This window comes from Blastomyces dermatitidis, assembly GCF_000003525.1.
Source record: "Blastomyces dermatitidis ER-3 genomic scaffold supercont1.7, whole genome shotgun sequence".
NCBI lineage: Eukaryota > Fungi > Ascomycota > Eurotiomycetes > Onygenales > Ajellomycetaceae > Blastomyces > Blastomyces dermatitidis.
This window is the reverse complement of record NW_025544780.1, coordinates 238844-251683: the sequence shown is the minus strand read 5'-3', so window position 1 is coordinate 251683 and position 12840 is coordinate 238844. Positions and strand designations below refer to the sequence as shown.

The window sequence follows — 12840 nt, the reverse complement described above, 5'->3', positions numbered from 1 at the left end:
TTTCCCCCCTTCGCCAGCCCCCTCCGCTCCACCCCTCTCTCCCCTCGCCGAAGCTCCCACTCCCTCTGCCTCTCCCTGGCCGCTGCATAATAATTCACAGACCCCTTCTTCCCGTTCTTACCCTGCAACTGCATCCCCGCTCGTGACTCCGTCACCGACACCACGGGTTTCGCGCCATATGTCACTGCCGCAGTAGCTGCCGCCGAAGAAGACGACGATGATGAGGATGAAGATGCCGTTGCGCGCCGAATGAGTAGCGGTGGGCGCTTGAAGAGTGGCGTGCTGTCATTGGAGAAGAAGGCTTGGCGGGACCCTGAAGCGGTGGTTGACGTTGTGGAGCCGGAGGCGGCGTTGGAGGATGCCTGTCTGCGGAGTGAGAGGCGGTCGACGACTTTCCCGCGCTGTCGGCGACGGGGGTGTATGTGGTTATAATCGGAACCTGTGACACCGCGGCCGTTGGCAGGTGCCTGGATAGGCTTGTCGCTGTTGTTGTTGCTGTCATTATTATCATCAGCGGAGAAGAGGCGGGTTTCTATGTCATCTTCACGCTGCTGCTCGTTGGTGACTTCGGTCTCCCTCTCTGTCTCCTCATCAGAGAGCAGTATATCCTCGTCGAACGATTCCGAGGCATTAGAATCGCCCCCATCAAGGAGGAAAGACACCGACTCGCGGATCTCAGCGAGCGTCAAGGGCTTCTTCCTGCTAGGGTTCTCCGCCGTACGGCGCATGTGCGGCGGTGGACGGTTCAGCGCATCGGGACCTGACTGGTCAAGTGGGCGCTTGCGCTTATTATTGCCAATAGCAGAAACATTTTCCCTTTCTGCAAAATGATCGTTCGCCCCTCCTTCCTGTTGTTGTTGATGACCGCTGACAGTATTATCCTGCGACGTGTCCTGTGAGCTACTCGTGTTTCCGCCTTCCAAAAAATCCACCATCGGCACATCATTATCCACATCCCTATCTTCAATAGTGCGCAGGAAAGCAGTTTTTTTGGGATCCTCCGCTATCTGACCGATCTTCTCATCGGCCAGGAGAGCTTTACGCATCTTGGCGAATTCTCTTCTCTTCGCACGACGGCGCGCGGCGAGGCGTTCATCATCTGAATCGGAAAGGTCCAGATCATCACCGCCGGCTCCGCGCCTGCGGCGAAGAGCACCAGTAGCGATGTCCCTCATCAGCTTATTGACTTGCTGCTCGTCCTGTTGTCTTGAGTGATTTCTGTGAAATTTGGTCTTGTTAGTTTCATTTCCCATGTATTATCCAATATAAAAAGGAACACCAGGTGCAAAAACCTACGCATTAAGTGCAGCCAACTCCTTCTCATCAACCACTTCCCCACCGTCGTCATTAATCATACTAAGATCAATCTCATCCTCTTCGCCAGCACTCTCATCACTCGCCCCTCCCAACCCCGCATACTCATCCTCAGACTCCTCAGCCACCTCATCAATAACATCACGCGCCCTGCTTTTAGACTTGTCAAATGGAGTCTGCGAAGTCTTTTGCGTTTTCTTGTTCGCAGCCGTGCGCATGACATCAAAGGCACTAGATTTAACCAGGAACCCTTCATCATCGTCCTCGTCAACATCGGAAAGATCAGCCACGGGTCCACGCCGCAGAATTCTTGTCCCCCCGGTCCGTCGGGCAATGGGGGATTGATCTTCACCAACGGGCACGGTATCGATCGTCGACGTAGGTACCCGTGCATGCACATCGGTAAACCTCTTCCCCTGGTCAAATGGAGAATACACAAATCCAGCATCCTGCGTCGGTTCAGGCGCCTGGGAGTATGATGTGACCGTCCTAGCCGCAGGAGACTCTGACACCCGGTCCTCCCCATCAGCTCGTGGGTAACTCGCGAATAGATCGAGCGGGACGGAATCCTGGCCCTGGCTGTCACGAACAATTTCCTGCGAGTCTCGTTCCAGTAGAAGTTGATCAACAGGGCACTCAATATCTGGCATCCTGCGAAGCATGGCGAGAGAGTCCTCTTCGTTATCCTGGCTATCTGCGAAAGTAGCCCCGAATGCCTGCGTTAGGCCCATTAATGGGGTCCGAGAGGCTCCAAAATCTGGGAAGAGGGGTCGGGCCTGTGATCGAACGGGCGTTTCTTGTGGTATCGGAGCAACATCCACATTTCCATCTTCATCCTCGTCGTCGCTAATAACGCGCCTCCGGTTTCTCCTTGGGAAATTCCCGTCTGTCCTTTGTACTTGATGGTTGCCTGATTCACTTTCTTCACCCTCATCTTCTGAGACCTCAGCTTCGTCTGCTTCATTATGGACGAATCCAGTACCCTCTTCTCCCTCATCAACGCGCCTATCGTCTTCTTCTAATTCTTCAGCTTCCACTTCCTCGTCATCACTTACTATGATGTCCTCCCCTTCCTCTTCGTCAGACTCAGAAAGGACCTCCCCATCCGCGCCCTGGTAATCCCCATCCTCACTATCATCCAGGTCAACAGCATCAAGGTGTCTACCATCCTTCTTTGCCGCTTTCCGTTCCCTCCTCGCAATCTCCTCCGCCTGCCCTCTAGCTTTCTCCAGCAAATCCTCAACCTCATCATTAACACGCATGCGTTCCTCCGCAGTCTCTATAACAACACCCTTAGCTCTCAGCTCCTCGATCTTCTCCTGCCGCTCCTGCAATGCCTGTAGCCGCGCGCGTCGGAAAAGATTGTTATCCAACTCACTGCGCGTCATCATGGTTGTCTGTCGCTGGCGCGTCGGAGACGTGAGTTGTGCTAGGGTTCTAAGTTTTAGTAGTGTGGAGCATGACTGGTTATTACGCGTCGGCAAATTCTCAAAGACAGCGATACGACGCGTTTTCGCAGGGGAAGTGATGATTTCCAAATCAGAATCGGTGTTGTTCTTTTGACTCTCCTCTATCGACTGGCGGGAGAGGCGGATACGGATGGGTCGTGTTGTTTTGCTGGGTATTCCGGGTGCTGGGGTTACGGACGGCGCTTTCGAGGCCTGTCGCTCCGGACGAGAGGGATCAACTGGTTCGTGAGAAACCTGCGCGGATCCAGCGAATATCTCTTCCACGGATGGAATATAAATGTTGTCGTCATCCTTCGACACGCTAATTCGCTTACTGCTATCTTCGCCGGCTTCCTCGACTGGTTTGTCCTCTGAAATTCCCTCTCTCAAGGGTGAAGTAGGCGGCGTACTATGTCTAGCCTGCCCTTCCTCATGGTCTGACGAAGCGGGAGCAGAACTCGTAGCCTCGGCCGCATTTAGAGACGAGCTTTTGCTATTAAATTTAGCTAGGAAACTATCTAGCGTAATCTTTTTCCTTGTAACAGCCTGGTGGGCCAACTGCATATTGCGACTCATACGTTGCGTCTCGCGGTTCATCTCCAGCAACGCCTTCTTGCTCGCTTTACGAGCTGAGGGACGCGAATGTTGTGTTAACTTCCTCCCGGACTCCGAATCATCAGCATCGTCACTAAGGCGATCGGAGCTGAGTATTGTTTCCTGTACCTCGCTCGATCGCTGTAATCTAGCAGCTTTCTTCTCCTCTTCTAGTTGTTCGCGGGCTTCACGCTCCTTTCGCTTCTTCTCAACCAGGGCCATGAGTCTGTTATGGTTTGGTGGTCCGAGCCCCTCATCCTCATCATCTGTTTCCATTGCATCCCGGGTAGCGCCATTGTTCCTTTTCGTGGTGGGGGAATCCTGAGAAACGAACAACGGCGAAAAGGACCTGTTAGACGTTATCGAAGCAGATCTACCTCCGCAACCCGTTCTCCTCCTCATAGTCGTTTGGACCTCGTCGTCTGTCTCCATGTCATTGTCTGTAGTTGCATTCAGTTTCGGTGAACCCTCCGGCACAAAAAGTGGGGAATATGAACGACGAGATTCCCTTGCTGCTGCGGACGATCTCCTCCTTCCAACAGCGCGAACATCCTCATCCTCATCCTCATCCTCATCCTCGTCCTCAGAAGACGGAGGACGAATCCCCTTATCACTAGCAGTAGTATCTTCCCGCGCTTGGATCATTCCCTTGGAAACCCGTTCGTACGCACTCGCAGTCGTAGTCGCACTCTGCTCTACCGCTGACGTCTGCATCCGTGCCGCCATCCTCCCCTTCGGCTGCATGGGTAACTCGTCTTCCTCCTCGGCCGCATCCCCATCATCATCCCGGGGGCGATAGAAATTCGCGGCCGCAAATGGCGTGAAAAGCGCCCTCGACACAGGTTGCTTCATCTTCGCGCTATCGTTACTATTGCCGCCGGCATTAGAAGGGTGAGTTGACCTGTTAGTTTCCGTCTGCTTCTCCCTTTCCCCCTCCGAATCTGTATCCGTATCATACGCCGCCATAATAGCCCGAATCTTCGCGCCCGGCGTCAATATGACAGGCGAGTTGACGCCAGCATCATCGCTATTATGTTCACTTTGTGCATCGCGCTCTGGTGTTACGGAGGACCGCGCCGGCCGTTTGGTGGAGGGTGTATCAATTTCCATATTGTCAATTCGCAATTCCAATTCCAATTCCAATTGTCACCGTAGATTAGTGGTAGGTGGGCCTAACTTGCAAGCAAATTGAGACTCAGATTATTGGGAACGGGATTGTCCGACCTGCTCTGATCTAGCGTGCCAGTCACGGATGCGAAACGGGACCCTAATATGCTAGACTGCCATTGGGGTTGAAATATAAATGATATATAGCATTTAAACTGTGGAATAAAACGTAACGGAGAAAAAGTTACTTTGTATTAGAGCAATATTTCGTATGTTGAGAAGCGTTAATATTACGTCTCCATATGGTGAGAGTGGATGTTGGTGCTTTGCCCATTTTGGCTCCACGCGAAGCCGCGACGCGCAGGAGACGCGAGGAAGGTAACACGCTAGTCTGTTTTAGGTAAAGTATCAAATCTTATCTTATCGATAAGGAGGCTTGGCGTTTTGCTTTGGCCAAAAGCACGTGATAGGGCTGACTGCTTCCTTGCCCAGGTTCAGACCCCAGTCAGCTCAGAAGAACAATATTTATTAGTCCATGCACTCGAAAATAGAGATAGGAGGGGCAAAAAAAAACTAAGACAAGAGGCTCACTAATACAAAGAAAGGAAACTGTTTGAGCAGGGAGAGGAAAAATAGAACAAAACACTGAAAACAGACTTCTCGTCGCTCCCTCTCTTCAAATATCTATTTTCGCAGCTTCTCCCCTTTTTGTAATTTCATCTTTCCATTCTTTTTTACATCTTCTATCTCCTTCTTGTCTTCTACTGGATCGCTTTCCGGCTACAGCACTTATCAGTCCGGAAAATGGAGACAAAAAAACCCCATCATCCCAATATCCTCCAAACCCGGGAACGGATGAACGCGAGAACACAGCAGTAGGGTCTTGAGACGAGAAGCATGGGACTGGCAAAAAAAATAGGGGTATAAAAAAGAAAGAAAAGATAATAGAAAGTATCAAAGGCAACAGTCTATTGAAGATGAGCATTACCAATGCTAAATAAAATACATCAAGAGCTTGCGAAAACTAGGATTTTTACAAAGGCTTGTAAGGGGGGAGGAAGAGAAAAAAAGGTAAAATTTAACACAGGATGCAGAAGCGAACGTAAGTTAGGGCTGGGGAGGGAGAGAAACGAGACGAAGAATGGGAACAGAAAAGAGAAAGAGAACCATTCCATAGGACCAGACGCCATGAAAAAAAGTAAGAATGGCCAGATAGTTGCGAAACATTAAACATGGGGGGGGGGGGGGAATTATATACCGGAAACAACCCGCTATGTATCCATATGAAACCTATAAAAACCGATTGAAGCAAACAAAAATAGCAACCCCGAACTAGTCAACTAAAACGCCAAATAGTTGGCCCCTCTTTGTTTCGACTTGCTCTTGTCAGTGGAAGGTAAGGTAAGAGAAAAGGGGGAATTTGAAGAACGACTGTTGCCCTTTGGCACTGCCGCACGCAAAAGAGATGAAAAACTTTAGCTAGCCCACAATGTAACAAAAATTCGTTTAAATCTCAATATCAATATCGAAATCCAAAGCGGCGATATTTTCATCATCCGTGGGCCGATGGCGGATAACAGGGATTCCCCCCTTGCGCGCTGGTTTCATCGAATCACTCGCGCCCTTGGTACTAGAAGGTGTCGCGCTCGCACCATTAGGTGTAGGTGTGCTAGCTTTATTGCCATTAGGAGTGTTAGCACCCGTGATGGGTGTAACTGGACGACTCATATCGCTCGTTCCTCCGTCCTCTCCACTCTTCGGAACAAGCCGGTTCCCATGAACGTCATAATGGGTTCTCGCCTTCGTCTTCACACGCGCGAAACGGTTGGCGACAGCTTCACCACGCGCCACAGCAGCCGCGGCAAGTCGTTCGCGCCGCCGCTCCTCGAGCTGTGCACGCCGCACATTTTCAGCGTTGAGTTTCTGGTTGCGTCGGTTCAGTTCTTGCAAGCGTTCCTGTTGCGTCTTTTCCGTTGAGCGGGGCTTAACTAGACTTGTACCAAAGGCCAGCTTAGGCCCTGTAAAACGTTGTAGTTCGGCATCACACTGGGCAACCGCTGCTTCGTCACCGGCTGCGATCGCTTCCTGGCGGCGCTTCTCGAGCTGGAGACGTTCAAAAACTTTCATCTTGTTATCGTTGGTTCCCTGCCGACGGAGTTTTTCTTCTAGCTCCTCCTTTGTAAATTGGTGATTGATGAGCCGGTTGATATCCGCGACCTTGCCAGCAACCATGGACTTTGTGGCCATCTTGCAATCTTCCACTGCCATGGTTTGACGGTAGCGGTTGAATTCAGCCTAGATATACGGTTAGAATCCATCTTCCCAGTTGTTGAACTATTGATCCAACAGGATACATACATCAGTGATTGGCGAATCCGAACATGCGATGAAAGGGAACTCCCTCTCCGCCTTGCCATGGGCAAGAACTGCGTACTGAGTAGTGATGAAACTTCTACCGTTAGGCCCTTCCATGGCATAAGGCTTGCCCTCCGCGAACCCTAGCAAAACACCACGAATTAATATGTGAAGTCAATACATAGCCACAAGCGGGGGAATAATATACTTTTAATAGAACAGAGTCGGTACTCATTTTGCTGCGTTTCCTTATTGACCCCAATAACAACCCGAACGTAACAGTTGGCAATAGCACTGTCGAATCCGGGATAGAAGCAAACCTGCGCAAAATTACTGCGACCAACACGGGCACGTTGAATATCTCTCAGTTCAGCTGGTGGATCATCCCGGGGCAAAGACGGAGATCGACGACGTGGTCCCTCATCCCATTCAACATCACTCCCGCCATTAGCATCACCATCCCAAAGACCCTCATCTGGCGAACCGCTAGCTCTATCCTTTCTTCTCGAACTAGCATCCCTTCGACGCTGCTCGTCGCGTTTACCCTTCTCCTCGCGCTGGCGCTTGTACGCCTCGATCGCATCAGAAGTTTCTCCAACCTTGCGACCTCCTAGGGTAGTCTTTTGCCGTGAACTTTTGCGCTGGCTCTCTTCCATGTCCGTGGCTCCAGCTTTGCGTTTCTTCTTCTCAGCCGCACGAGCGTCCTCCCGTTCACGAGAGGCGAGGAGACGGCGGAGAGCGAGATCTTGATTATGACGGTCAACTTGCTGAGCTCTTTCGGATAGTAGTTCCTCGCGTTGTATTTCAGGCAAAGCCATCACCTCGGCCTTGTCTTTGGCGGAATAGAAGAGCTTTTCATAAGGGAAAATCGGGCCCTGATCATCGGAAGGTGGAGAGACATCGTCAGAGTCGGATTCAGACATGGAGGCGGATCGCAGAGAGGTGCGAGATCGCGAGGAAGAGGACGAGCTGAACGTAGATGGTGAGGTTAACATTTCTGCTTGGTTTGTGGCTGTGGTAGAGGGTAACGGAAGCAGAAGGTAAAGATGGCGATGAAAGACAAAATAGACAATAACAAGTGAATGTGCAGGTCAAATGTAAGCAAATAACACATACAGTTCTGCATCATCATCATCGTCTCTGGCGTTTCTTGGCCTCTTAGTGCGCGAAGAGTGCTTTCCACCTCTCCTTCTCGAAACTTCGCCGCTCTCTTCCTCAGACTCTTCCCCTCCTTGTTGGCCGGGCGAGGCACGTTTTGGCTGGGTAGCGGTAGTTTCCTCGTCCGAGGAATCATCCCCTCCCGCAAGCGCCAAGATTTCTGCGTCAATATCCGACATAGCTTAGGGTAGCTGCGAGAGAACTGGAGGTGCAAGTCGGTTGTGAGATTTAGAGAAGCCGGGATCCAGGGACGGGCAGCACTCTCCTTTTGACGATCACGACCCGAAACTTGGTCCCTCACAGCGAAACAAACAGAGGGAGGATCAAAATCCCATGTATAAACGTTATAAAGGCGATAATGCCTAGAAATATTGGTCTTTCGTGAAAAGGGGTATCGCAAGCCAGGGACGGACTCCCGTCTGCAAAAGTGAAAGGCAGATAAGCCAGACAGCCACCAACCAAAAGGCCAGTCGGGTCGGTTCAAGAGGTTTAAAGCAGTGTATGTGTTGCGTATATCCGGTTATATATTCAACATATATAGATCCGTGTATCCGGAAACAGTCGCTTTGGTCAAAAATTTTTTGCAGTGTCGAGTCTCGCCGTCGCGCTCATTCATGACGTTCAATGGCGGGAGACGCGGCTTATTCAGCTATTTCCTCATGCAGTTAGCGTAAATATTACAGTCATGTGACTCTCATCATGGCACCGCTTATCTTATATTATCCACCATGTAATACGGGTTCACATTTTAAATACTCATACCGGCAGTAGATACGTGACGCTATTCTCGGTCAGCTCCGCTAGAAACACGGCAACTCACCAGGTACTATATATATTCCTGACTTCCAATGGACCTCATTCCCGCCATCAGACAGTCATTGTCTGTATGCAGACCATCCCTCCGAGCTCCGACCCATCATCCCATATACGTCGTCCCACGCCTACTAGCCCAACACCAACACCACCAACAAGCACGTCGCAACATTTCCACGACCTCAGATACGTCACGGAACGTACATTCAAGCAATGGCGGCCCTGCTGAAACGACAACAAGCGGCGGTAGCCACCGGCCCAAAAGACGTATGGTCCTCACCCAAAAACAGCGGGACTTCCTCGACAGCGCCCTCAGAGTAAACCAAGCTGGTGAACTGGCTGCGACCCTCATCTACGCCGCCCAAACACCCCCAGTCACCCGCTCCCACCCCCATCTCCGCCCTCTAATGAAACACATGTATGACCAGGAAGCTGGCCATTTCACCACCTTCAACGACCTCGTCGCCAAACACCGTGTGCGCCCTACAGCGATGTATCCTATCTGGGAAGTCGCCGCGACAACACTGGGCTGGGCGACGGGAATAATGGGCCGGGAAGCAGCAATGGCATGTACAGAAGCCGTTGAGACAGAAATCGGCACGCATTATAATGACCAGGTGCGGGAAATTCTGGGATGGTTTGAAGATGCGCGGGAACGCGGGGAAGAGCCGGATGAGGAATTGGTGGAGCTTGTGGACACGCTGAGACGGATCCGGGATGAAGAGTTGGAGCATTTAGATCATGCTGTGGAGAACGATGCGAAGGACGCCAGGCCGTATGATCCGCTTGTTAATGTTATTCGGTTGGGCTGTAGGGCTGCGATTCAAATTAGCCAGCGGGTCTGAGAAGTTGACATCTGTATGGACGTGTCGGTTTGGGATATAAACTCATGTCCGAGTTCTATCCTTTCATCGTACCCTTGCATCCTAGGAGACTATATGCCGGCATCTCGACGCCAGCGATTCCCTTTTTCGACTTCGTGGTCGACCACGGAAATTACCAAGCCGTTTTTGGCTATCAATCTGCAAAGTATGCATCTGGGATCCAGGTACATTTCAACGAATTTCCACACATCAGGACAACTTACCGCAGACCAGCCGACCCTCGCCCGCCGCAGTGATTGCGAGAACCACCGGGATGACGGCGTGCTACATACCCTCTAACTATTCTCGACACTCCACATGACACGGCGCTTATATTATTTCCTGTAACATATTATTTTTCTCTTGTATCATATAATCTAACGAAACCCATTATATCCCTTCTATTCCGTTGCGTGTTGCAAGGGTATTTTTGCACATCCTTCTTTCCTTAGCTCCGTTCAACATGTATTGATTATATGTGTTTAGAATCTACAAGTCCCTATACTGAATAAATAGATCACATGAGCCGCATTTGGTTACTGCCGTATCTCATTCAGCCGTTGCTATCTAGTGGGCAAGGGGTGTCCGGTCAACCCAGATGGGTAAACATAATTGTATGTCCATCCCCACATTGCCAGGTATATCGTATAGGAGTGGCTAAGCAATGTTCAATGTGTATTTCTAGATAGTCGGTAAATAAACATGAAGTTGCAATCAGCGCAATAGGGAAAGAAGGAGAAAAAAAAAAAAAAAAAAAAAAAAAAAAAAAAAAAAAAAAACACCAACTACGGAAAAATAAACGCCGAAACGAACTCCATAACCCGCCGTGGGACTAATCATAGCAATGCAGTACCCCAGTTGTAGCTGATCAAGCACCTGTCTCGATACTTCTCGCCTGACCATCAAAACCAAAGGTACCAACCCAACCTCACCCCAGAGTGAAATAGAAACCCCCTGCCCCCATCAATCAATTCTCCACCTCTCCCTGCCTCTCAAGAAACTTCATAAAACCCCCCGAAAGCCTCACAAGCTGCCTGTAAACAACCTCAAACCCTTCTTTACCGCCATAATACGGATCCCCCACCTCCTCCCCGCCACCCACTTTCTCCACAACACTCCCATCCGGCAGAAAGTCACCCATAAGCCTTACCTGCGCAACGTGCCCATCCCCATCCCCATCCCCATCTCCCTTACCTCCCTTGCCACCTTTACCCCTACCCACAGCCCTGCCCCTCTCATGCATCAAGTCGTCCAAATTGTCCCCGTCCATCGCCAATATGTAATCGAACGCGAAGAAATCGTCCCGGCGGATCTTGCGCGCGGCATGCGTGTAGCTAGTGATACCGTGGTCGCGGAGGGTGGACATGGTGCGCGGATCGGGCTGGGAGTTGACGTGGTATGCGCCCGTGCCGGCGGAGTCGATTGTGGAGAATTTCGGCGCGGAGGGGGCTGTTGCTGCTGCGGTGGAGGTTATTTGGTGGCGAAAGATGGCTTCGGCCATGGGGGAGCGGCCTAGCTCAAGTGGAGGGGGGGGATGTTAGTATTAATAGGAAAGCAAGCGGGGAAAAGCCTTTGGGGGAATGGGGAGGGGGGCGTACAGATGTTTCCGAGACAAACGAAGAGGACGGATACCGGCTTTGAACCAGCGGGATTGGAGGAGGTGGTGGAGGGGTTATCCGGGGCCATTGTTGGAAATGGCTAACTACCAGATGTCTAACTTTCTTGTGTAGGTAGGTAGTACAGTACTGCGTGAGTTACTTTTGTGCTTTAGAACGCGGTGTCTGAGGCTGTGTTGAGTATGGTTGTTGCTGGCGGGGGTTTGACTGTGGTGGGTGGGGGGAGATATATACATGACGGAAAAAATTGTGCAGCTTGTTCTCGATATCTTACCTTATCAGATAAAATCATCAGGAAACATTGTGCGACGTTCAACACAATGAGAATGAGTGAGAGGAGGGTATTCAAAGAAAGGAAATAGCAATAATTCCAAATATCCAATTTTAAACTGTGTTGTTAAAAATGTTAAAAGGGTCAGGTAATGGACACGAACGCATTTCTGTGCTAGAGGGAGGGACCACACATCTGAATCTACATGTTATCAATCTCAGCTGTATGTACTTTGTATGCTGGAGAGTCATTCAGGTCTCTGTCCTGATATACTAGCATAATCAAGTGCAGAGAAAATAAACAGAATAGACAATCAGAGACTGATACTGAAAGATAGAACAGAGGTAAGCAGAGTCTTTAATTTAGTATTGTGGCAGACATATTACTTGTGAAAACAGAATTTTCCCAGGCCCCCCTGAAAATTAGTAGCAAAACACCACCAAAAAATCAAAATATCTGCATTTCTCTAGAATCATTCAATATCATTCAATACACATCTTTTTCAATCAAATATCATTCAAATACATGTCTTTCTTACCTTTATCATCAATATGCCACCTCAACTCTGTGATTTCACTATTAATGAGATTGTACATCTTCTTAAGAATGATTATATACCTGCTGAGATTACACAAAACATTGATTGTTATCTAACTACTGTATATTAAATTCAATGAAATCTTTGCTATTTTGAAACTGTTAGAGAACTCTGTTCAACATGTGATGTAAAGTTAAAAATTATATCAGATATCTTATCAGAATTGAAGAGTTAGTTAGATACTCAGTTTAATGAAGATTTTGAAGCTTTTTTACATCATATAGTTGAGAACTTCATGAGAGAAAAAGATATAAAAGAATATTTCAGATCTACTTATATAGAATAGTATTATAATAATTAGAAAGATTCAGATTACAATTCATTATAATATAAATTTAAAAGTGAAAGTAGTATAAGATCTATTCTCATCACTATAAATAGTGAATAAAGATGATTTGAATTTCTGTAATTTTATCTATTATAATGAACTTTTTAATTCATCTCTTATAATTTGAAATATACTCTTGTTAATATTCATATGAAGTAACTGTTCCCTTGTCAATCAATTAAAGTATTCATTAAATTAAGGTATTGAACTGCTTTGAATTAGAGATGAAACAGCAGATTCAATAAAAGATTTCAACAGTGTATTTAATAAAAGATTCAACAGTGAATTCAATGAAAGATTTTAACAGTGAATTTGATAAAAGATTCAATAATGAATTTGATGAAAGATTTCAATAGTGAATTTGATAAAAGATTT

The 12840-nt window shown here is 48.7% G+C and overlaps 4 protein-coding genes across 5 annotated transcripts in view; 1 reads left to right on the top strand and 3 right to left on the bottom strand.

The window, feature by feature from the left end:
• BDCG_06559 (replication checkpoint mediator protein 1) overlaps nucleotides 1-4466 on the bottom strand; it is a gene marked incomplete at both ends in the record, with an annotated part of 4853 nt that extends 387 nt beyond the window's left edge. The window contains 2 exons of the mRNA XM_045422310.1: nucleotides 122-1218; nucleotides 1297-4466. Coding sequence (XP_045277977.1) covers nucleotides 122-1218; nucleotides 1297-4466 — 4267 coding nt within the window. The remainder of the gene's footprint in view (nucleotides 1-121; nucleotides 1219-1296) is intronic.
• Nucleotides 4467-4959: 493 nt separating this feature from the next.
• Nucleotides 4960-8646, bottom strand: BDCG_06558 (uncharacterized protein). Its single transcript, XM_045422309.1, has 4 exons — nucleotides 7935-8646; nucleotides 7027-7787; nucleotides 6822-6961; nucleotides 4960-6758 (listed from the first exon to the last, which is right to left on the bottom strand). Exons 1-4 carry the CDS (start codon nucleotides 8153-8155, stop codon nucleotides 5970-5972), a joined length of 1911 nt encoding a protein of 636 aa, XP_045277976.1. The 5' UTR covers nucleotides 8156-8646; the 3' UTR covers nucleotides 4960-5969.
• A 77-nt stretch (nucleotides 8647-8723) lies between these two features.
• On the top strand, nucleotides 8724-11909 carry BDCG_06556 (ubiquinone biosynthesis monooxygenase Coq7). Its single transcript, XM_045422308.1, has 2 exons — nucleotides 8724-10266; nucleotides 10338-11909. Exon 1 carries the CDS (start codon nucleotides 8825-8827, stop codon nucleotides 9632-9634), a length of 810 nt encoding a protein of 269 aa, XP_045277975.1. The 5' UTR covers nucleotides 8724-8824; the 3' UTR covers nucleotides 9635-10266; nucleotides 10338-11909.
• BDCG_06555 lies at nucleotides 10100-11477 on the bottom strand. 2 transcript variants are annotated; one of them, XM_045422306.1, is made up of 2 exons: nucleotides 11251-11477; nucleotides 10100-11164 (listed from the first exon to the last, which is right to left on the bottom strand). In XM_045422306.1, the coding sequence occupies exons 1-2, from the start codon at nucleotides 11336-11338 to the stop codon at nucleotides 10620-10622; spliced, it is 633 nt and encodes a 210-aa protein (XP_045277974.1). In that variant the 5' UTR covers nucleotides 11339-11477; the 3' UTR covers nucleotides 10100-10619. The 2 variants fall into 2 exon arrangements, with proteins under 2 accessions (XP_045277974.1, XP_045281744.1); XM_045422307.1 differs by having other exon boundaries at nucleotides 10425-11168; nucleotides 11251-11467.
• Nucleotides 11910-12840: the final 931 nt, after the last annotated feature.

What these genes read in the sequence shown, in the direction of transcription:
- BDCG_06558 (XM_045422309.1), bottom strand. Translation starts at nt 8,155, where the DNA reads ATGTCGGATATTGACGCAGAAATCTTGGCGCTTGCGGGAGGGGATGAT. An exon ending in GATGATGATGATGCAGAACT is followed by an intron (nt 7,788 to 7,934) that starts GTATGTGTTATT and finishes ATCTACGTTCAG; the next exon opens with CTCGTCCTCTTCCTCGCGAT. An exon ending in CGGATTCGCCAATCACTGAT is followed by an intron (nt 6,759 to 6,821) that starts GTATGTATCCTG and finishes CCGTATATCTAG; the next exon opens with GCTGAATTCAACCGCTACCG.
- BDCG_06556 (XM_045422308.1), top strand. Translation starts at nt 8,825, where the DNA reads ATGGACCTCATTCCCGCCATCAGACAGTCATTGTCTGTATGCAGACCA.
- BDCG_06555 (XM_045422306.1), bottom strand. Translation starts at nt 11,338, where the DNA reads ATGGCCCCGGATAACCCCTCCACCACCTCCTCCAATCCCGCTGGTTCA. An exon ending in CGTTTGTCTCGGAAACATCT is followed by an intron (nt 11,165 to 11,250) that starts GTACGCCCCCCT and finishes CACTTGAGCTAG; the next exon opens with GCCGCTCCCCCATGGCCGAA.